Below are 24,984 nucleotides of genomic sequence, written 5' to 3'. Positions count from 1 at the left end.
GCGGGCTGGTGTTACCTGTCATGTCGCAGGGGAAACCGGTTCCCACGTTGCCCTGGTAACACGCTGTGGAAATTCCCAGCGCCAGTTCCCGCCACCACAGATACGCGCGCTTGTGCGCGAGCCTGAACCCCTGCCAAGGCGCGCGACCATCGCTGCCGGTGCCGCGCGTGGACGCTTGAGCGCGCGTGCCCGCTGGGAAGGAGGCGGGGCCTGCGATCTCGGGAGCGCGCCGGGATCACCACTACTTTCAGACATGGCGGACTGCAGGTCTGAGTGGCTCCGGTTGCCGGGCTCCTGGTCTCACGGGGTTACCCGGGACGGACGAGTCTTCTTTATCGAGTGAGTGAGTGTGGAGGGGAGAGGGGCCCGTGGCGGACACTTGAACCAGCCTTTCCATTTCACACACATTGTTTTGTGTTTCCTCTCTTTTTCTCCCTCAGTGAAGAAGCGCAGAGAACAACCTGGTTGCATCCAGCGACAGGCGAGGCCGTCATCAGCGGGCACCGCAAAACGGCAGGTATGGAGCGGGACCCGGGGCGGGAGGGACCGGGGGTTGGAGTGACCCGGGGCCGGTGCTGGGGGTGATTCGGCCCGAGGGGCCATGGGTGGGAGTGGAGGGTGGGGGTGGAATCCGGGATCTGGGGATGAGGGAAGGGGGGAGTGATTCTCAACCGGGCAGACTTGGGACCCCCCTGGATGGTAGTGAGAGGGACTCCGGCTGCTCATCCCCAAGCCCTGGCTATTAATGATAGGTGATCGGTCGGGCTGCTGTCTCCCACTTTTCCAACCGGAGCGGATTGTTTGCCAAAGGCCGGGATTGAATGCCGTTGATTTGAATCCCTGTTATCCCCCAGCAACTTGCTGACCCCCATCACTCACCCACTGACATTCAGTCCCACTGCCCCGGGGCTGCAAATCTCAGGCTGACTTGGCGAGGGAGCGATTCCCACGGAGAAGGGCACAGTCTGGGAATGCCTCAGTTTGAACCTCTTACACCTCGTCTGTTCCTCCGACAGATCTCCCCACCGGCTGGGAAGAAGGATACACCTTCGAAGGGGCGAGATATTACATTAAGTGAGTAAAACAAGGAGAGACAGGTTCACGATGTGACTGGCCTCATGCAATCTCTGATAACTCACTCCTGCTGTACATGTGCAGTACTGTTTTCCAGCTGGATGCAAGTTTGCTAGCTGAGTGTGTGCGTGTATATTTGTTAAAAACGTTAAATTCTGGTTAAAGATACTCAATGTGGATTGCACGTTTTGTGTGGGGTGGGCGTGTCGCGCCAGTTGATTTCAATATCGGTTCCAACAACGCTTTGATTCATAACTGACGCTTAAACGTCACCCGAAATGTAAAAACCCAGCAGGTCGTTATTCCGAGGTTTCTGGTGGTTCATTTACATCCGGTCAAATACACGGTGCAGAATGAACCAGCTCCCACCACCCCCCCCCCCCCCCCCCCCGTGTTTCCTTTATTTCAGTGGGATCAAGTTAGTTACTATCTGTGATGAATGGAAAATAATCTCATGGCTAAAGTTGGTGTTATTCTGGTTAGGTATCAAAGTGTAATTTTTTTTAAAAAAGCACTGACTAATTCTGTACGTAAAATCAAGTCGTGACAACTTAGGGGCGAGAGATAAATTATCAAGTAAAGAAAAGATGCTTGAGCAATTTTTGATTTTAAATCAAATTGAACATGTGCTTAACAGGACTCCCTAGTTCATTATTTATTTTCAGCCACGTTTGTGACATTATATGTGTATTCACTGAGCTTTCAAGAGTTGTGATATGTTAATAGTATGTAATAAATACTCCGCATTTAAGTTGTGGTAAAATGTGAAATATGCTATGGAAGAATTCTGCTAATTCAGTAACTGTATCTTAAATGATAAGATGATACAAGTAGTTTAATTATGCACCAGAGTTCTCAAGGGTATGAAATGTGGCTGTGGCATCTGTATTGATTTTCCAACTGTGAAGCATTTGGTTATGTAGGTTATTCATATTAAGGCTGAGTGAAAGTTTCCATGGTGCACTTAAAATTTCACTTTTTTTGTATTGCATTGGAAGACGAAATGTTCTTAACATTATATTCTTAACTATGATTTGTTGTATGCTTGATCATGATAGTGTTCAGCTTAATAGTTTAAATTTGTTTCACTTTTGAATTTTTTTCCATTGATTATTCCTACCACAACTGGCAATAGATGAAGTATATTTATTTAGAGTACACGGTGCAGAATTGAAGTGCAATTTTAATGTTTTGGCTGTGGCACTGAAATGCACGAACCTAAGGGTGAAAGTACACACCTCGTATAGTCTGATTTCTTTGGAGGCAGTGGGTGTGTCTGTATTTGTGGGAGATGGCCATTTCCCTGTTAGCAAAGCAGTACACATTTCTGTTCGATTTGAGTATTAGTGAGTTCTACTACACTGCAATTCACTGGCAATGACCAGTATTCAGATAAAAGCCGTGTTTGAAGGCAAAAAATCCTTGCAATATGACATTGTCATCTTTGTAGACATTTCTGCATTTTGCATTTCTGCATTCTGCATAATTTCCAGCACATGGACCTTAAGCTTCCTTCCCATTAATGCATACTATAAATAGTATTTTGGTTACATAGACAGCAAAATGGGTTCAGATGCAAAATTAAAATAATGCTATTTTCCCAAAGGTTAAAAATTACACTGGATGCAGGTTCATTATTGGGTAAATAGTGTATCTTTCCTAAAAGGGATCGAGGCTACACTGCGTTTCAATTTGTGAAATGAAGATCAAGTAACATTGAGAGCATGGAATGCATATATGTTCATCAGGAAATAGATCAGATGATTCGTTCATGATTTCATTTGCCTTGTGGAACTGCTGCTCACGTCAAGCTAGCCATTGACGGTAGCTGTGTAAAGTAAATGCTGCATTTGTAGAAGGTTTAAAATTGGGGAGTTTCTGCACTTACTAATATTCTCAGATTGACTGCATGTCAAAAAGGATAATAATTTAATTGAATTGGAGTAATAAAGGATGAAATGGATGAGATGAGAGAAATGAGAACCTAGGATGGCTTAAGCTGAGATTGTAAACCAGTATTTCATCCTGAGTGGGTGGTAGGAAGGGTAAGGTGGTAGATACTGAAGGAATGGAGAATGCAGGGAATAACATTATGTGATGAAGCTGTGCAGAGGATGTAGGTTGGTCAGGTTGGGTGTGTTGAGAAATGTGGCAAAGTTTTGGTGAACAGATACAGGGGGTAAAGAAACGAAAGAAAATGTGTTGAGTGGTGTTTGAGATTGTGAAGATTTTCAGTAACCAGATCAAAAAAACTTGCTCATGGATCCGTGTGTCTAATAAAGTTAAATATTTCATAATATAGCATTTAGAACTACTATGAAAAGTTTTATTTTTTAAATGCCTGTATCAGCAGTGGCCTTGAATAATTAATAAAATGTATATGGATATTTCTTTCAAGAACATTAAAACTTTCGCAGCAGAATTTGGTTACTTTCAATTTTCTAATGTTTGTAGTTGCAACATACTGTCATAGATTTGATGACTTATATGACTTCAGGTATATTAAAAGTAGTAAATATTGTAGTATGAAACAAGCTGTCCTTTCAGCTTGTCTAGGTTATTGTGAACGCCAAATAACATTTTGTGTTTGATATCTAATTGTCCAAGATTTTCCACTATCAGCACTCTATTATAGAGTAAATTAGACAGTAACTTCTGGACTAAGTACTTGTGCAGTTAAATGTGAAAATCCAGAGGTTGCGGTCTGAGTCGCTGTTCCTCTGCAGGTTGTGCTATAACAATACCTTACTAATAGACCTGCCATTAAAATCAATGTAAGAATGTGCAGTTGCAGGACTTGCCCACTTGTTACCTACTAAACACACCAGAAGAAGTTAGGGCTGGTACATTCGGGTGTAAGTAAATTTTTGATCGCGATCAGTCATAATTACTGTCAAGCAACCTCTCTGATCCTGAAAATTTAATTTTAAAGTGTGGTGTCTCATTCCTTCAGAATTTAATTTGCATTGGAGATTTAAAAAAAAAAAAAACGTTTTTTTACTTTTCTGTCATCTTTTTATCTCAATCCCATCTTTCCCAATATTTTGCACTCTGCACATGATTTAAATCTAATTTATGATTCCTGGTTTACACCCTCTGTTTTAGACTCTGCCTCAGTGAGGATTCTTCAGTGTGATTGATTGAAGAGTCTCACTGTTTCTTGCCTTGCTCGTAGATGCCACCGATCCCCTATAGAAGGCAGCACGCTGGGCCAAACACAGTATTAAAGCACGCCTCTGCTCAAAAGCCCACAAAAACTCCGGGCAGCAGTCAGTGAAGTGAATGGAAGGTACTTTTCCTTCGCTGGTAACTGCAAACTTCAGGCCATTGTGATGTAGCATTATAGAGAATAGTCAGTTTTTTTGTTTCACTGAACTCCTTAAATGCATTATTAAACAATATTTGGAAATGTAAATTGAATGTTTGGGCATATGAAATCAGGCAGTTTTAGATTTGAATAAAGACTTTAAAGAAGAGTGCAGGAAAGTCTTTAAAAGATGACATTTCTATTTTCTAGTGTTACAGAAACTTTTTACATTAAGATCAGCTATATGGGGAGGTAGTTTGTCTAACCTAATGACACTAAGTGCAGAATTTAGCAGTAAAATCAGAAAACTATCTCTAAACTTTATCATTAATCTTTCAATGCAGGTATTATGGTGTAAAAAATGAACTTGCTTTAATATAGCATCTTATGTCCTCCAGATTTCCCAAAGCACTTTACAACAGTGAATTTCTTCTTCTCTGAGCTGCAATTAGTATTATGTAGGAAAATATAACAATCAATTTGTGCACATCAATGTTCCTCAGCAGATAATGAATGAATGACTTTTTTTTTTGGTCAGAGTGGCCTGGAATTTGTGGGGTTTTTGTGGGTGAACTGTCAGCATTCGCTGTCATTATCACTCTGAACTTGCCCGCAACTTCAGGATTTAGCGCAAACGCAGCTTAACGTGGAAATCCTGAAGTTCTGGTCTGTCATTCACTACTCCACCACAGGCTGTGCTGTCAGATGCCCTCCAGCCCTTTTGAGCCAGCAATCAGCAAAATTCCCTTTTCCACTCATGACTGTTAGAAATGCCATAAAAAGTTAAGCCTTGTTCAGTGAGGTGTAACTGAGTTTTCTTTGGCAATCTGAGTAATAACTGCTGAGCAACTGATTGGGCCCTGAAAAAATAATTTTGTATTTGTGGAATGTTGTTAAATGCCTCCATTATGATTAATTATATTTCAGCTTCTACTTTAACCCATGTGTATGTCCCAATCTTTATTTCGCACTCTAACATTTTAACAAAGTGATTTGATCATTAGTGCTTTTCATATCCTGGTAGGCTGTCTGTGAGAATTCTTTAATCTGATTGGCTGCTTGGATAGCTTAATGACATCACTGCAGCACGATGCTGAGAATCCCCATGAAAGAATGCTACATTTGCCACAGGGATTGTGAGAGCTCTCAGCGAGGCTTTCTTTGAGACCAGTGGTGAGTGCGCTTGCTTTTCCGCTGATTGCAAAATCCAGGCTGTTCCTTTAGTGCACTACTACCATGCATCAGTGAGTTAGTGTTCCAGCAGCTTGTGTCTATACTGGTCATCAGATTAAAATATAGTAATATAATCCTGGGTTTCATATTATAATGAACTACTCCAACATCATGATTTAGGTTGTTAATCGGATTCCCTTAAGTAGACTGCCTTAATCATTTCCGGGTATCTATTTTTTTTCCATCTATTATTATAAATTGAATAGAGGCAGCTCTTAGATTTTTGGGCAACGTCTGTGTCCCACAAATCTTAAATTTGCTGATTGAATATTACTGCTATTTACAACAAACTGCATGCAAATAAATATTCTGGCCTTAGAGCAGTCCGGCGGTATTGAGGCCATTTGACAGAAGGTAATTGACTTACACCATAACAGTTCATCCTTACCACATAGTTGAGACGACTGGGCTGTCCATTTTGCACAAGATCCAAACTCTTCTCGCATAATTGTTTGCTGGTGCTTTAGCCATAGCTCCATGTTTATCCTAGGAGCACAGACACCAAGTAGCTAAACATCAGTTCTTTGCATCAGTTGTTGCAATCCCTGTCTAGACCACCAACAAACCAAAAAAAAATTGACTCCATTGACTGACCCCAAATTAGGAAACAAAAGCCAAATGGACAAGATTTCACTTTTATAAATTTTACTTTAATACTTGAACCAAAACTAGCATAAACAGTCTAACCACGATTAATGTATGTATATCTTAAAGGTTACACATTAACTATCATGCTACAAGGACATATCTCGCAAGTCCTTTGGAATTCCTATTGGCAAGGTGATGCCAATTCTTCACAAAGTCCTTCAGGTCTTGAACTTTTCAAGTAGATCTCCAGATTCCTGTCTCCCAAGTTACAAACACCAGTTTCCACTTGATTGCAGTTTCTCTGCAATCCAAACCCCACTGATACCATTTCGACCAAAACTGTGAACTCTTCTGGAACTTCCATGGTTTTGCTCACAACAGTCTTGGTGGTGTAACTTCACTGGTCCCACCTTGCGTAACTCTTTAAGGCACTGGAAACAATAGTAGCAACTTATATTTTCTAAGCGTTAGCTCCCAGAAAGGAGGTTCCGTTCAGCATCTCTGGGAAACCTGTTTTTAAACAGCACCCAGCTTTGCAGCTTTTTGCAGTCTCTTTTAACAACCACTCTCCAAAGTTCTCTTGTAAAACTAAAACCTAAGCTCCAATCACATGTTTTTGGTAAAAAAAAAACTGCTTGTTTGTTTAACATGATTCTGACCTCCTCAGAACATTAAGGCCTTTTAGATTCAGTTTCAAATCCGGGTTTGTCTCAAAAAAAACACTCTTTGAAAGTTCAAGCACCCAACAAGTCAGCTGCACAGAACCCCGTCGACACGTAAGGACACCGTTGCACAGTTCAAAAATATGTGACGGAATATCGGCAGGATTCCATTTAGTCTCCCAGACAGTGTCATTTCCTGAAACTCTGCTTTAGGGGCAGCAGTTAACCATCATTGGCTGATGGGTTGTTTGAGTGTGTGTCTGTCAGGGGAAAACAATGGGCTTGTCTTATCTTACAGGGGAATTCTGGCCTTTGGGATCACTGTAATCACTAGAGCCAATTTTGTCAGACTTAGAGTGGCAATAGAAACAAGGAAGTGTGCATGTATATGTAATAAAGAGTAAATCGCTTTATCCCTTCTGCTTGAATTTCTAAGCAAAAAGCAGAATTTGTTATTTGCCCTTTATCAGGAGATTTGGAATCCACCATAGCCAATCCTTTGTACCAACTGTGCAGTACCTTCTACGCCAGATTATTGAGCATTATTTTATTTTATTTATTTAGAGATACAGCACTGAAACAGGCCCTTCGGCCCACCGAGTCTGTGCCGATCAACAACCACCCATTTATACTAACCCTACAGTAATCCCATATTCCCTATCACCTCCCTACACTAGGAGCAATTTACAATGGCCAATTTACCTATCACCTGCAAGTCTTTTGGATGTGGGAGGAAACCGGAGCACCCGGCGAAAACCCACGCAGACACAGGGAGAACTTGCAAACTCCGCACAGGCAGTACCCAGAATCGAGCCCGTAGTTTTAGAAAGAAACCCACATTTGCTTGCTGTTGCTATTTGACTATAAACTGAAACTTCCCGTCTCAAAGAAATAATTGAACACAATATCTTTCCTCAAACTTCCATTAGAAGCTAAGTCAACTTTATGATCTCTCCGAGAATAGCAAATATTGCAAATCATTTAGAAGTAATGTGCAGATTTTTTTTTAGTGACATTGCTGAGCTTACTGCAATAGATAACTAGTTTCAATTATACCTTTCTCTCATTTTCTCCCCTCTTCTTCTGAAGTCATTGACGAATGCTGCCATGTGGTTTCCATGGGAAACTACAGCCCTATGGTAGCTTGTTCAAAAAGTCACTCTTTACCTGTGAACACAGAGAATTGAGTATCAGTAGGCTGTTCTTCTTTGGAGGGTCTCCCGACTGTAGCCACTCTTGTTTTCACCTAAAGTGTACATCTGCAGCTTTCATGTGTCACCCATCCTGATTACTGACTTTTTTTTCTTCTCTTCTCCTTTCCCTTGACCCTGACTAGGGTGTTCAGTTTTGTGGGAATGGGGTCAAAGGAGCAGGAAGTGGGTCTCATGGACAAAATGAGCTCAGGGAGGCCATGAGGGAAAATAGAAAAAACTAGAGGAAGATGTGGGTTCAAGGCTAGGGTAGAGGAGAATTCTGGGAGGTGACTTGGCTTGGTGGGCGAGCAGAAGTTGAGGAACCAGCAGAGGCAGCTGAATGGATGGTCTCAATCTTAGTGATAAAGAAGTTGATGAGTTCCTTGTTCTTGATGATGCTGACGGTGGAGGGGGCAGGGAAGAGGAGTTTGAGAAGTTTGCTGTTAAAGAAAAGAAGCCATGAGTTATCCTTACTCTGTCGGATGATCCTAGAGGTTTGATAGAGGAGAATGGAGACCATTAGTGCTCGATGGGGTCCTGCCAAATCGGGCGATGGATGGCTAAACCAGTTGTGCACCAGATACACTGAAGTCTCCGCATTTTGGATTTGTGAGTGAAAATGGGGGCCATACCAGATGATAGACTGGAGTGGGTCAGAGCAAGGGATTTACTGGGGATAAGGACTTGAGGGAGTTGTTTAAACAGATTTATAACTGCAGTGGTATTGTGACGAATGGAGGGCCAAATAGAAAGGTTGGGATTTAGAAAGTGCAGTTGAAAGTGACTTTTTTGCAAGGATGTACGTAGAAGGAAGTGGCTAGGGAGATGTGGATAGCGAGGAAGTGGTTGGAAATGACAGCGTCAGCCATGGAAGGAGAGATGGCAAGGAGGTGGCTGTGAATATGGGTTTGGGCGTTTACATGGAGGAATGTGTTTTGGATGGACTGATGAGAAATGAATTCAGAATGGAGAGTGAAAATGGTGTTGAGATGAAGATGGAAAACACTGGGGATGAGTCTTTGCCCGTGCAGAGGCTGAGCAAGGAAAAGGGGAGAGTAGCTTGGGTGAAACTCAGGTGGGCAGTAGACCAATGGGCAATTTAAAGGAGAACTAAATGGGGTGGAACAAGGTCAGGTGCTCAAAGAAATGAATTGTATCGAGGAGCTGCTTGATTATTTGGTTAAATATTTAACAGAAATCTTAAAAACTATCTTTTCTCAATAAATGATATTTTGCTTGAAAGTGGAAAATGTGCAATCCTGAGATCTATGAGGAAAATTATACATTTTAAGTAGTTTGTTGCCATTATCGGTTAAATTTACCAGTGCATACCTTCGATGTGCACAGTTACATATTTTGTTAACTGGCTTTGTAACTTTTTTGCCAATGGGAAGTTTCACAGCAGAAAAGGGCTGTTTCTTTTGCAATAAGCAGAAAAAATAAAGTAAACCAGAGTAGCAATTCTCTTGGAAGCACTTTGGATGGTGTGAAAATAAAGAAAACCATCTACTTTATTACTTAACAGCTTGCCAGAAAGGCATGCTGAAGTTCAAGTGTTGAATACCATAACAGATTAAGACACGCAGAAATGATGATCAGTAGCAGTCAATGCATAACGTGATTTATGCTTTATGGATAAAATGGTTTTGGGCAAGATTTGGAGTATGGCCAATTAATCAGATAAAGTGTGTGTCAGGTAACTGAAATATTCAAAAGCTGTGATTCATAGCGCTGCTGTATGATGGATTATAAATTAATTGACTGTCTGGCCAAGGTACACCACAAAATAATAATGGAATTTAAGGATGTCACTATTTGAGTATTTACAGTTGATCAAAAAAGTGAAGAGTGACCTTTTCAGAACATTGTCTGGTTTTGAAGCTGGTACAAAAGTGGGTTGACTTTTCAGATAACTGCAGTGATCCATGTTAAATTGGTTATTTCAATAACATGATTAAATTTCACTAAACCATCAAGAGTTCACCTTTTGAGAACCAATGCCATGTTTCACGGAACAGACACTGTCATAAATTGATTACATTATTAATGCTGATGGTGTTCTTGAGTTGACTTACAAAACAAAGTAAATTTGGGTGTTTTTTTCCCCAAATAATACTTGGGTCGCCACATTTTACCGACTTTTTATGAATACAAAAGGAAGAGTTAAATTAGTTCCTATATCTATAGGAATTCTTGTCTATTACAGGGAGCAAAAATGGTAATCTTTAGGGATTTAAAAAACTCCTTCTTGCAATGTTGGTGTCACTGGCAAGGGTGACATTGCCCACCTGTAGTTAACTCGAAGGTGATGGCCATCATCCTGAATCAATGGGGTTCGTGAGATGGGAGGCACTTCTGTAGTGCTGTTCGGTGGGGAGTTCCAGGATTTTGACCCGGTGACAAAGGAACAGTGATGTATGTCCAAGTCAGAATAATGTAAGACTTGGAGGGGAATCTGGAGGTGGTGATGTTTCGATTCACCTTTGTCCTTTTGTGTGGTGGAAGTGCTGCCAAAGGAAGCCTTGATGACGTCTGCAGTACACCCTGTAAATAATACGCACTGCCCCCTTGGTGTGCTGGTGGGGGGGGGATGAGTATTTAGATGAGTGGGTGAAGGGCGATCAAACAGATTGCTTTGTCCTCAATGATATTGAGCTTCTAGAGTGTTGTTGCAGTTGCACCCATCCAGGCAAGTGGAGTGTATTCTGTCCCAATCCTGACGGGCCTTCAAGGTGGTGGAAATGCTTTGAGGAGTTAAGAGGGGAACGTCTCGCTGAAGAATATCCAGATTTTGAGAGGAAGTTGATGTCCTATTAATACTGAGTTAGTGACTTTGAAACTAGGACATTGCAATGTGTTAAACCTTGCAGTATGCATGCAGCCACTGTTGGGATGCAGTTTGTCAATGCAAAATTCTTGTGTTTTCAATTTTTGGCTCTTTATAGAAGTGAATAAAATATTTTGTTTCCTATACTGAATGCTTTTTCGCACTTTTTGCAGCATGTTCGTTGAAATGCACCAGTATCGTGTCAGTTCAGGATCTAAGGACTGCTTTGTCATCCTGGTTATATTGCCTGCTTTGATATAGCACTGTCTGCATTTGTGTAGCATTTAGTGAGTTGTACTGATTACTCTTTCCACTTGATGTTGGTGGGGGTGGGGTTAGGAGGAGGAACCTCATTTCTTGTGTTTTCTTAAGCACTGAGTTGTGCTGCATCCTGTACTGTTGTAGTGTTGCCTTTGAAAGGAGTTTGTTGCCCTGCCAGTTTCTTCCAGTTGGAAGAAAATAGAAAAGCGTATAGAAGTAACCCAGGTTTTCATTTGAAGAAAATCAGATTTTACTGTAACCGAAAAGCAAGAAAAAGTAAAACTGAAATATGGCACCTATGCTAGCATGGGGAAAAATTGTAACACTGCCTCAATGTACAGTACATTATTTTCATCTGAGATAGCTTATTGTGCTCACTGTCTTAATTTAGTTGTGGAATGTGCAGCAGAGGGCCTTGTAGAGATTTCTCTCCCTGATTCAGAAAAGACAATCAACTGTACGGAATGGGAATTCCAAAAATAAATCTGTTGAAGATGGCATGTGCTGATATCTTCATTGTGAGCTTTTAATCTATAGTTTAAATCCTCAGTGTTCGCAAGTAAGATTTGTCCCTCAGCAAGGCTGCCCTTTACCACTATTGGTTGCTTTCAGGCAGGTTCGTATTCAGATGTTAGCAATCCAGGTTTCTGGTCAAAGGCAAACATTTCATTTCTGTAGATGATGACCCGTTTTATATCTCTGACCCCTGATGTCATGGCTTGTAGATGGCTCAAAATCAGGATCTCCTTCCTTAATTGCTTTTTCCCTTACTCCTTGATGGAAGAGTTAGCTTTTCAAAACATTCTCATTTGTATAATTTTCAGATTCCCCATTTGAACAGACAAAAGGATGGAAAACGAAAAGGTTGATGAAATCCGTCCCATTAAATGCCCCATTCGGTCATTGTGGAGAGACAAATAAATCACCCACGGCCAATTCAGGAAAAAATTGGGATTTGTCTCCAGCTCCTTAAGACGGTCAAGCAATTGTTTGAGACTGCAGAAGCCCATAATTTTCACAATGAATTACAAACTACGATAACTGATATCATCTTCACTTTGGAAGCTGTCAGAATCTCTTTCTTAAGGAATTGTAATCAATCACTACCCACCACGTGTTCAGGGAGTTTGTTCCAGAGGGTGATGAGTCTCTATAAACAGAAACACTTCCTGCAACTAACCTATCTCTGTTGACCTTTTTTATTTGCTGGAATTTTAGTATTATCATCCCTGTCAATCTCAGCCTTTCCAGCCTTACTGTGTTATTTTACTTCATTTTAGAAGCCTTAATCATATCCCCCAGCCTTCAATAATAAATAATCCTAACATGAGAGCTGTGCAGCCAGAAAAGAGTTAGGGATGGATTTGAGCCCAGACCTATAACTGAGAGGATGGTGCTGCCGAGTCATAGAACTACCGAATCTCCGCATAGTGTGATTCTTCAAGGAATTGCATATCATGGAGATAGTTATGATTTGATTTATCCACTCGAGGCAATGTAAATTATAAGTTTTTTTTTGTATAAATTTTGAGAAAATACACTATGTCAGAATTGCCATTTCAGTAGTTCAGCAGTTAAAGTATTTGGAAGCAGCCTGAACTTTGGGTCGCAGTTACTGAATTAAGAGAAACCACAAAGCAACTGCAACAACTACCATGGAATCTCCCTGTTCAGCACAGTGGGGAAAGTCTTCGCTCAAGTCGCTTTAAACAGGCTCCAGAAGCTGGCTGAGCGTGTCTACCCTGAGGCACAGTGTGGCTTTCGAGCAGAGAAATCGACCGTTGACATGCTGTTCTCCCTTCGTCAGCTACAGGAGAAATGCCGCGAACAACAGATGCCCCTCTAAGTTGCTTTCATTGATCTCACCAAAACCTTTGACCTCATCAGCAGACGTGGTCTCTTCACCTCATTCCATGACAATATGAAAGGCACAATTCAGCATAGTGCCGCCTCATCAGACCCCTTTCCTATCCTGAGTGGCGTGAAACAGGGCTGTGTTCTCGCACCTACACTGTTTGGGATTTTCTTCTCCCTGCTGCTCTCACATGCGTTAAGTCTTCAGAAGAAGGAATTTTCCTCCACGCAAGATCAGGTGGCAGGTTGTTCAACCTTGCCCGTCTAAGAGCGAAGACCAAAGTACGGAAAGTCCTCATCAGGGAACTTCTCTTTGCTGACGATGCTGCATTAACATCTCACATTGAAGAGTGTCTACAGAATCTCATCGACAGGTTTGCGGCTGCCTGCACCGAATTTGGCCTAACCATCAGCCTCAAGAAAACGAACATCATGGGACAGGACGTCAGTAATGCTCCATCCATCAATATCAGCGATCACGCTCTGGAAGTGGTTCAAGACTTCACCTACCTAGGCTCAACTATCACCAATAACTTGTCTCTCGATGCAGAAATCAACAAGCGCATGGGAAAGGCTTCCACTGCTATGTCCAGACTGGCCAAGAGAGTGTGGGAAAATGGTGCACTGACACGGAACACAAAAGTCCGCGTGTATCAAGCCTGTGTCCTCAGTACCTTGCTCCACAGCAGCGAGGCCTGGACAACATATGTCAGCCAAGAGCGACGTCTCAATTCATTCCATCTTCACTGCCTCAGGAGAATCCTTGGCATCAGGTGGCAGGACCATATCTCCAGCACAGGAGTCCTCGAGGCGGCCAACATCCCCAGCTTATACACCCTACTGAGTCAGCGGCGTTTGAGATGGCTTAGCCATGTGAGCTGCATGGAAGATGGCAGGATCCCCAGGGACACATTGTACAGCGAGCTCGCCACTGGTATCAGACCCACCGGTCGACCATGTCTCCGCTTTAAAGACGTCTGCAAACGCGACATGAAATCCTGTGACATTGATCACAAGTCGTGGGAGTCAGTTGCCAGCGATCGCCAGAGCTGGCGGGCAGCCATAAAGGCGGGGCTAAAGTGTGGCGAATCAAAGAGACTTAGCAGTTGGCAGGAAAAAAGACAGAAGCTCAAGGGGAGAGTCAACTGTGTAACAGCCCTGACAACCAATTTTTATCTGCAGCACCTGTGAAAGAGTCTGTCATTCTAGTATTGACCTTTATAGCCACTCCAGGCGCTGCTCCACAAACCACTGACCACCTGCAGGCGCTTACCCATTGTCTCCCGAGACATGGAGGCCGAAGAAGAAGACAAAGCAAAAATATGTTTTACTATGGGAGAATGGAGAAAACAATTATTATTGTGTGATCCCGAAGAGAACTATTTAATGTTTTGAAAATCGACTTGATGAATTTTGCAGATTTAGGTTAAAAACTTAAATTCTTAGACCACTAAATAGTTCAAAGTGCACAGTACTGTTGGATAAAAGCTGCTTGGATAGAAGTTACGGTACTCTTAAGCAAATAAAAGTCCCAGTGAACTTTTGAAAGGAAAGGAACCATAGATAGAGAATTCTGTCAGTGGTTTGCTCTTCTCGTGTTTTTTTTAGCTTCATGGTCATTTACAGCATCGAAGGAGGCCATCCGGCCCTTTGAGTTCATGCTGGCTCTCCGTGGAGCAATCCCATCAGTCCCACTTAATTTTGAACTGGCTGCTCAAAGCATTTCATTTAATTTCACAATTGAGTATAATTTTCTCAGCACTCCATCCCTAAGTTGCCCGTCTTCATTTTCTTCTATTTACACCTTGCAACACTTATGGCAACTTTCAGGGTAAAAGCCACAGGAAAGCTATCAACAGAGAATTCGTATAGATATAAACAGAAATGATGGAAATACTTAGGCCAGGAAGCATATGACGTGCTGAATATTTCCAGCATTTAATGTTTATATTTCAGATTTCCAGCATCTGTAATATTTTGCCTTGATATGCAGTCATTTACCATAGCTTGAATGAGCAATTATTTAGTTGGGAAACACCCTTTACATTGCCACTATGATCAAGTTTTGAACCATTTACTCTTCAAAAGAAAGCTCTTTTGAGGTCGAATACCACTTTAAAGCATTATAATCATTGGAATATCATCTGTCAGTCAGTTCAGGTGTCAATTTATTTTTATTTTATTTTTATTTAATTTAATTTAGAGATACAGCACTGAAACAGGCCCTTCGGCCCACCGAGTCTGTGCTGACCATCAACCACCCATTTATACTAATCCTACACTAATCCCATATTCCCACCACATCCCCACCTGCCCCAATATTCCCCTACCACCTACCTATACTAGGGGCAATTTATAATGGCCAATTTACCTATCAACCTGCAAGTCTTTGGTGGTGGGAGGAAACCGGAGCACCCGGCGAAAACCGGCGCAGACTCGGAGAACTTGCAAACTCCTCACAGGCAGTACCCAGAATTGAACCTGGGTCGTTGGAGCTGTGAGGCTGCGGTGCTAACCACTGTACCACTTTACCCAAGATTCAGTGAGGTGCTCAAATTTTTAGGGTTTGTAGATTTTGATCATAATGTAATAAGTCTAAATCAGAGCTAAATATTCGTTCCTGTTAGGTCAAATAGGATCCCCTTGGAGGACATTAAATGGTATAATTGTTTCCATTATACTAGCAGCTATTGCAAAAGCCATTGCATATGAAGCACAAATCATAATTCAACATTAATACTTTCTAAAAATATTATGATCAATGTGACAAACTTTTTGTTCTAGCATGGGGATTGTTTCATTATAACTCATGGCTAACTAGGTACTATTGACTGCACACAGGCCAAGAGCTTCACAATGCCCAAATTGTTTGATTTTGTTTTTAAAATCTCATGGTAAACAGTGGTGAGAATTTGGAGTGATTCCAGACCGAAGCTTTAGTTTGTGCAGGGCTCTTTCATGCTGTGATGTGGACGTCTTGCACTGGGTCTGTTGTGATTAAAATGAGCATTTCATTATACTTTGCCATGACCATTTAGATTATTTTAGGTGATAGTGATTTGATTCTGTTTAATTTGTTCTGGGAATGCAGTACTTTGGTCTGTGTTGATGTCTGTGTTCTTAGTTGGATATTAATATTGGGATTGGTTTTGGTTTTCCTCGCCTTGTGTCTGGGTTTCTTGTAGATTAGTGGATAGAGATTGACTGCTGTGATTAGTCCACAACTCCATTATCATTGTACCTTGTGATTACGAGGATGGTAGAAAGTGAACTAGATGGACCTCTGTCTTTATTCCTATAGCATTTCCTATGTTCTTGTGTTCCAATGATTGTACAATGTCATTTAGAAATTGAAGTTGGGGTACTGTGCTAATGAGGAAAGCATGTTTCAGAATAACAGAAGGATTGATTTATCTGCCCGTTTGCAGTCTGTTCTCAATTACTCAGATGGATGTGAATTAACCTGCTATCTAAACTCTCAGAGCAACTTGATTTTTTTCCCCCCTCCTTTAAAATAATTATGTTTTGCTCTTGTACTCCTCTGTTTATGTTGCTTGCATTGCAAATTCACAAGTAAATCCTTGTGTAGAAATGTTGATTCTCTGCTACTTTTTATTGTCTTTCAAACCAATTTTTTTTATTCTTTCATAAGATCTGGGTGTTGCTGGCTAGGCCAGCATTTATTGCCCATCCCTAATTGCCCTTGAGAAGGTGGTAGTGAGCTGCCTTCTTGAACCACTGCAGTCCATTTGGGGTAGGTATACCCACAGTGCTGTTAGGAAGGGAGTTCCAGGATTTTGACCCGGCGACAGTGAAGGAACGGCGATATAGTTCCAGGTCAGGATGGTGTGTGACTTGGAGGGGAACTTGCAGGTGATGGTGTTCCCATGTATTTGCTGCCCTTGTCCTTCTAGTTGGTAGAGATCATGGGTTTGGATGGTTCTGTCTAAGGAGCCTTGGTGAGCTGCTGCAGTGCGTCTTGTAGATGGTATACACTGCTGTCGCTGTGCGTTGGTGGTGGAGGGAGTGAATGTTTGTGGATGGGATGCTAATCAAGCGGGCTGCTTTGTCCTGGATGGTGTCGAGCTTCTTGAGTGTTGTTGGAGCTGTAACCATCCAGGCAAATGAGAGTATTCCATCACACTCCTGACTTATGCCTTGTAGATAGAGGACAGGCTTTCGGGAGTCAGGAGGTGAGTTTCTCACCGCAGGATTCCGAGCCTCTGACCTGCTCTTGTAGCCAGGGTATTTATATGGCTACTTCAGTTCAGTTTCTGGTCAATGGTAACTCCTACGATGTTGATAGTGGGGGATTCAGCCATGGTAATGCCTTTGGAATGTCAAAAGGAGATGGTCATTGCCTGGCACTTGTGTGGCGCGAATGTTACTTGCCACTTATCAGTCCAAGTCTGGATATTGTCCAGGTCTTGCTGCATTTCTACACTGGAGGAGTCGCCAATGGTGCTGGACTCATCAGCGAACATCCCCACTTCTAACCTTATGATTGAAGGAAGGTCATTGATGAAGCAGCTGAAGATGGTTGGACCCAGGACACTACCCTGAGGAATTCCTGCAGTGATGTCCTGGAGCTCAGATGATTGACCTCCAACAACCACAACCATCTTCCTTTGTGCTAGGTATGACTCCAACCCGTGGAGACTTTTCCCTCTGATTCCCATTGATTTCAGTTTTGCTAGGGCTCCTTGATGCCATGCTCTGTCAAATGCTGCCTTGATGTCAAGGGCAGTCACTCTCACCTTGCCTCTTGAGTTCAGCGCTTTTGTCCATTTTTGGACCAAAACTGTAATGAGGTCAGGAGCTGAGTGGCCCTGATGGAACCCAAACTGAGTGTCACTGCGCAGATTATTGCTAAGCAAGTGCCACTTGATGGCACTGTTGACACCTTCCATCACTTTACTGATGATTGAGAGTGGACTGATGGGGCGGTAATTTGCCGTGTTGGACTTGTCCTGCTTTTTGTGGATAGGACATAGCTGAACAATTTTCGATATTGCCGGGTAGATGCAAGTGTTGTAGCTGTACTGGAACAGCTTGGCTAGGGGCTTGACAAGTTCTGGATCACAAGTCTTCAGTACTATTGCTGGAATATTGTCAGGGCCCATAGCCTTTGCAGTATCAAGTGTCTTCAGTCATTTCTTGATATCACGCAGAGTGAATTGAATTGGCTGAAGTCTGGCATCTGTGATGCTGGGGACTTCAGGAGGAGGCTGAGATGGATCATGAGCTCGGCATTTCTGGCTGAAGATTGTTGCAAATACTTCAGCCTTATCTTTTGCACTGATGTGCTGGGGTCCCCCATCATTGAGGATGGGGATATTTGTGGAGCCACCTCCTCCAGTTAGTTGTTTAATTGTCCACCATTCACAGTTGGATGTGGCAGGACTGCAGAGCTTAGATCTGATTCGTTGGCTATGGGATTGCTTAGCTCTGTCTATTGCATGATGCTTATGCAGTTTAGCACGAGGGTTAGAGGCCTGCTTTAGGTTGAGCAAAAGAATCCGACCAAACCACAGTGGACCTGAGCACGACCCGGCCCGAGTCCCTCCGATTTTGCCCTGACCTCGACCTGACCCGAACCCGCCTCCACTCGACCCAACTTGAGCCCGCCCCGACCATCCTTTCGCTTACCTTCCTAACACCGAACTTGCAAGAAGTTGCAGCGCATGCGCGATGACGTCTTGGTGACGTCACTCGCTCTCTGTGCAGACTCAGTTTCGTCTAGGATTCTCAGCTCAGGTAAGTTTTTTTTTTTTCATTTCAGTACTTAACGGCAGAGGAATTACCGTGTGTGTCCGGCCCCACTCGACCCGAACCCGACACATGTTGGGTTCCGTCGGGTTTGGGTCGGGTAGCAGGCCTCTAACGCAGGTAGTCCTGTGTTGTATCTTCACCAGGTTGACACCTCATTTTGAGGTATCCCTGGTGCTGCTCCTGGCATGCCCTCCTGCACTCTTCATTGAACCAGAGTTGGTCTCCTGGCTTGATGGTAATGGTAAAGTGGGGGATATGTCAGGCCATGAGGTTACAGATTATGGTTGAGTACAATTCTGCTGCTGCTGATGGCCCACAGTACCTCATGGATGCCCAGTTTTGCATTGCTAGATCTGTTCAAAATCTGTCCCATTTGGCAGTGCCACACAACACGATGGAGGTTATCCTTAATGTGAAGGCGGGACTTTGTCTCCATAAAGATTGTGTGGTGGTCACTCCTACCAATACTGTCATGGACAGATGCATCTGCGGCAGACAGATTGGTGAGGACGAGGTCAAGTATGTTTTTCCCTCTTATTGGTTTCCTCACCACCTGCCGCATAGCAGCTATGTCCTTTAGGACTCGGCTAGCTCGGTCAGTAGTGGTGCTACTGAGCCACTCTTGGTGATGGACATTGAAGTCCCCCACCCACAGTACATTCCGCACTCTTGCCACCCTCCGTGCTTTCTCCAAGTGCTGTTTAACATGGAGGAGTACTGACTCATCAGCTGAGGGAGGGTGGTAGGTGGTAATCAACAGAAGGTTTCCTTGCCCATGTTTGACCTGGTGCCATGGGACTTCATGGGGTCCAGTCGATGTTGAGGACTCCAAGGGCAACTCCCTCCCGACTGTATACCACTGTGCCGTCACCTCTGCTGGGTCTGTCCTGCTGGTGGGGCAGGACATACCCGGGGATGGTGATGGCAGTGTCAATCAAAAGCGAGGGTCTGGAGGCAGGAAACATTGTTGGCTGCTGTGTAATTTGTGGTTTCAGTTCCAGCTAGTGCTGCTGTTCCTTTGCTCACTGGTATGATGCTTTGACCTTTGGAGAACGTTTGTGGCATCCATTTCACTTGGCAGAGCCAAGACGAAGTATCAGCAATGTCTGAAAGGTGAGATTTACCTTGCTACCAAGGCATGACAAGGTGTGAAGGCGCAGTGGGCAGCACCGCAGCCTGTCAGCTCCAGCGACCCGGGTTCGATTCTGGGTACTGCCTGTGCGGATTTTGCAAGTTCTCCCTGTGACCGCGTGGGTTTTCGCCGCGTGCTCCGGTTTCCTCCCACAGCCAAAGACTTACAGGTTGATAGGTAAATTGGCCATTGTAAATTGCCCCTAGTGTAGGTAGGTGGTAGGGAATGTGGGATTACTGTAGGGTTAGTATAAATGGGTGGTTGTTGGTCGGCACAGACTCGGTGGGCCGAAGGGCCTGTTTCAGTGCTGTATCTCTAAATAAATAAAATATAATCGCACTTAAATTTGGATAGACCTGTGCACCAGAGCTGCACCTTTACATTTATATCCTGCTTTTCTTTTTACATAGAATGTAAGAACTAGGAGCAGGAGTGGGTCATTTGGCCCTTCAAGTCTGCTCCGCCATTCAACAACATCATGGCTGATCTACCTCAACTCCACCTTCCTGCACTATCCCCGTATCCCTTGGTTTCTTTAGTTTCCAAAAATCTAATGATCCTCTGTCTTGAATATACTCAACAATTGAGCATTTACAGCTCTCTGCAGTAGAGAATTCCAAAGATTCACGCGCCTTTGAGTGAAGAAATATCTCATCTCTGTCCTAAATGGTTCACTGCTTATTTGGAGACTGTGACCCCTAATTCTAGACTCCCTAGCTAAGGGGAACATCCTCCCAACATCTTCCCTCTGAAGCCCCTTAAGAATTTTATGTTTCAATGAGATTGCCTCTCATTTTTCTAAACTCTAGGGAATATGGGCCCATTCTACTTAATCCCTCCACATATAATTCCCTTGTTCCAAGAATCATTCAAGTGAACCTTCATTGCACCCAATCTAAGGCATGTATATCCTCCCTTAGGTAAGGACCTTTTTAGTTGATTTACAATTTTGTTGCACGGATGAGGATATGGAGTCCAAGTTTTCAAGTATCAGTGTAAAAGCTTCTTGCGTCCTTGCTGTTTGTCCTGTGCTGTGAAGAAATCCATGACATCGTGACAAGGCAAGTGATTTATGATGAATGTATAAGCCAGTTCTCTCTCTCTCATGCGATTGGAGGATTGTAACCAGTGTTTTGATTATCATATTCTGTAATTCTGTCCATTTTCCTGTTTAAACCTTAAATCAGTGGTCCTATTTGTGATTTGTGATCCATGGGTATTCACTGCAGGATTTGATCATGACCAACCCTTAATGGTAGAGAAAAACCATCTTGCTGTTCTATAAATATATGTTCTCGTTTAACAATCCTTTTTCATACATGGGAAATCAGTTGACTTTGTTGACATTCTGGTTAATAACTGATGTAATTGAGCAACAACAGGAAATTGAATGGGGCTGGATTACGAAAAATTGGTCCAAATTGTGATAAGATCAGATACAAGATTTTTTTTAAAAATTCAAACTTTATGCCACACAAAATCCTAATTTGTGTTTTGATAAAACAATTGTGGATACATTCTGCAAGTACTTCATTCAGTTTATGTTTAAGAGAAATATCTTTAACTGCTCGTTGTGCACTTGAGTACACTTTGGAGACGCTGAACGAGAAAGTAGCAACTGAGTGTGATTGGTTAGCCAGAAATAGCATATTCATTACATTGATCGTTAAAATCAACCTCCTTCCTTGACTGACTGGAAAAACATGATTTATAATTTTGCATGCAGAACTCCTTTCTTCCCTTTCCACACCACCCCACTCCCCACCCACTTAAAAGCCCTCACAACCAAATGTTATTTGTTTCTACCATTTAATGCTCTGTGTACCTTCAGATTGTACACTTTCTATTGGACTAAACAAGCATGGTTTTAAATCTGAAGTGTTTTTAAGTTTTGAGGTGATTTAATTTTGAGGGTTGGTAGGAGTTATCATTTAGTATTCAGAGGTTTGTTTCTTACTTCAGAAATTGCAACAATTGTGCCTAACAACGTGTGAAAATGATCATCAAAACACATTGAAACTTTAACCGAACACCGCTTTATAGCTTTCCCTGACAGACAGACACACACACAATCCAAATTTACCCTGGGTTAAAGTGTGTGTATTCATATGGGTAAAAGGATATTTACAAATGTCTGCCAGTGAAATGTCACAGTACTAAATTATTTGTGTGCTGGTAATTGATAAATTTTTAGCAATGCTGTCTTTTTGCTTCCCACCCACCCCTCACCCAAAGAAAAACATTGTAACAGTGGACATTTCATGATAACATTATTATTTGTGGATTTAAAGATAACTCCGTGTTCTATCGTATTGCCTGCTTCTAGCCTTCTCTGTTTTTAGTTTTCCAACATTTGCAGCATTTTGCTTATTTGTGGTTACTCTTCATCGCTTGCTTCATTCTTTCAATTCTGGATTGCTATATTTCGGTATTGGTTTTGTTCAGTGGTCCAAAAAGCAATTGCAAAGTATAAAGCTAATTATTTTGAGAAACAAAGAATTGATTAATCTGTTAATTGTTTGCTAGATCAGACTAAAAAGATGCAAATTGGTGCTGCCAGGTAGGAGGGATAAGAGGGTACTCACTAGACTTTTCATCTTTGGAACCTGTGTTCAAATTTATCTCAGGCTGATGGCGATAAATGACCACTTCTCCCGACCTCTCCACTGTCTCTGATTTGACATGCTACTTGTCTGACATCCCGTTCTGGATGAGCAGAAATCTCCAACTAAATGGCCTTAACTTTGCAAAAGCCACGACAGCAAAACTGTCAGCATTCCTCTATCATTACTCCTCTGACAACAACGACGTCTGGAGTCCACACATAAGCAGGAAAAGGCGGAAATCTAGAAGATGCTTTCAGGGATCCTATGCTGCTCCAGAAGGTGCGCTGTTGAGGTGCCCCCAGACTGCAATCAATTAAAAATCTATGAACTGATGAGAATTTTCCACTTTACACTTAGTTTTGCTGTAAAAACCTTTGAAAAGTTGCACCATGTTGGAGCAGGTGGAATTGGGTTTTGAACAGCATATTAAGTTCATAATTACTGCTGAACATCCTCTCTGACCCTAAAAGAGTAATTTTATATTTGTTGAATATCAACTTTGTCCATTATAAGAAATTCAGCATTTTTAATTTTTTAAATTGTCAAGAAAACACTGTCAAATGAGAAATATTAATTCATCAGTTGGAAACTTACATTAGACTTTTAATAGAGAAAATCCTACCATTAACTTTTGAAAAACTGGCAGCCAAGATGTCCATGGCTATTTGCATCTGAAACACCTTTGTACATTCCAAGGCCCAACTGGAGTCAGAAGTCTGAGAAGCCCTAGACCCAGAACAATGGCTTGCTCTAAGGAATTGAATTCCCTAGGGTTTCTTCATTAGCATGGTAGTCAAGGCATTCCTGCCACATTGACTTTGAAAGGGCAAACCCCTCCGAGTGTAAATAGTGGCATCCTGGGGCTTGTGGGGCTAATCCTGAACCTTGTATCTCATTAGAAGGTTCCAGAGAATACCCTGAGGCAGTCGTAACCATCTGACCATCTCTGAAAAAACTGGGAGTTTTGTTACACGCACAGGCAAGCAGTAACTGAGACTGCAGCAGCAGAGCAGGTTGTGTGCCTCCCTTTCTCTCCAGAAAACATCAAGTTTGAAAACCATCTGCAACTGTGGACCCTCCAAGCCTACAGATTGCTACAGCCAGAGACCAACGGAAGAGAGCCACCTACAATTCTGCCTCCAATAAAACCCTGAGCAAAGTGGGCCAACCACAAAGTGCAGTTTGACCAGCCAAAGACTTCAATGATACAACTCCAGCCAGAATTCAGACTGTGTATTTAACTTTTATTTATTCTGGATTTTAATCCAACCAAAAAACCTACTTTCCACTTTGTAATCTATTTGTGTGTGTGTGTGAATGTATGCGTGAATGTGTAGCTTTTTTTTATTATTTTAGATTGTGTTTAGCTTGTTGAGTTTAATAAACTTACCTCTTCCTTGTTCAAACTCAAGACCACCTGTCCAATGGGTTCTTTCATGATCACATTAAAGGTACAAGGTAAAACACTCACAGGTGGTAAGCACAAAAGGAATAAACCCTGTTGCGGTCAAGTTAGAGGAAGGGCAAGAGGGGCGACTGTGGCCCCTCCTGACCTTGGCCATAACAAAAGTTTGATATTTTTCTTCTACCTTAATCCTATAAGTATGTCCCAATCATTTATTTTACGATCTAATAAAAATGTAAAATTAAGTAAAGGGATTTAGCGTTTTTTTACATCCTGGTTTGCTGTATGAGAATACTTAAATGTGATTGACTGCTTACCATGTCTTGTGATATTACTGCTGTTGGATGTTTGTAGATCCCCTTGACTTGGTGCTAGAAACAAATTGATGTCCAGAAAAGGGAAGTCCGCACCTCAGAGATCGCTACATCTTTATGGACATCTTTCTTTGAGGTCACTGATGAGCGTGTTGCTTTGTCACTGACTGCAAAATCCAGCCCAGTATTGGGAAGACCAAAGCCACTGGTTTCGGTCACCACCACAAACTGTTTTCCCTTGCCAAGCATCTCTCTGTTTCAAGGCTGAACCAGACTGTTTGCAACTGAGCGTCCTATTTACCTATGAGTTGAGCTTCCAACCGCACATCTGCTTCGCCACCAAGACTGCCTACTTCCACCTTCATAATATCACTTATCTCTCCCTGCACCCAGCTCCCCCATCCCCCGTTCAGCTCAGCTACTGATGAAACCTCCATCCATGCCATTGTCAGCTCCAGAAGCGATTATTCCCATGCTCTTCTTGCTGCCTCCCAACTTCCCCTTCTGTAAACTTGAACTGATCCATAACTCTGCTGCCCATATCTTAACTGTCACCAAGTTCCATTCATTCATCGCCCCAGTCCTTAATGACCTTCATATAGGCTCCCAGTCTGGCAATACCTCAATTTTAAAATGCTCCATGGCTTTGCATCCTGTGCCCCTGCAATAGTCCAAGAGCTCTGCCAATTTTGGCCTCATGCATACTTGATTTTAATCACTTCAGCTGCCTGGGCCTGAGGCTCTGGAATTTTCTCC

The 24,984-nt window shown here is 42.5% G+C and overlaps 1 protein-coding gene across 8 annotated transcripts in view; it reads left to right on the top strand.

The window, feature by feature from the left end:
• The first annotated feature begins 242 nt into the window (after positions 1-242).
• plekha5 (pleckstrin homology domain containing, family A member 5) overlaps positions 243-24,984 on the top strand; it is a 400,949-nt gene continuing 376,207 nt past the window's right edge. For 7 of the 8 annotated variants that reach the window (XM_068058936.1, XM_068058935.1, XM_068058937.1 and 4 more), the window contains exons 1-3: positions 243-339; positions 441-517; positions 1,017-1,074. In XM_068058936.1, the coding sequence (XP_067915037.1) occupies positions 254-339; positions 441-517; positions 1,017-1,074 (221 nt within the window). In that variant the 5' untranslated portion in view covers positions 243-253. Of the gene's footprint in view, positions 344-440; positions 518-1,016; positions 1,075-24,984 lie in introns of all 8 variants that reach the window. The other variant, XM_068058938.1, reaches the window with a different exon arrangement.

Source organism: Heterodontus francisci, chromosome 27 (assembly GCF_036365525.1).
Source record: "Heterodontus francisci isolate sHetFra1 chromosome 27, sHetFra1.hap1, whole genome shotgun sequence".
In the NCBI taxonomy this organism is placed as follows: domain Eukaryota; kingdom Metazoa; phylum Chordata; class Chondrichthyes; order Heterodontiformes; family Heterodontidae; genus Heterodontus; species Heterodontus francisci.
The sequence above is the reverse complement of the archived record's forward strand: the minus strand, read 5'-3'. Positions and strand labels throughout refer to the sequence as shown.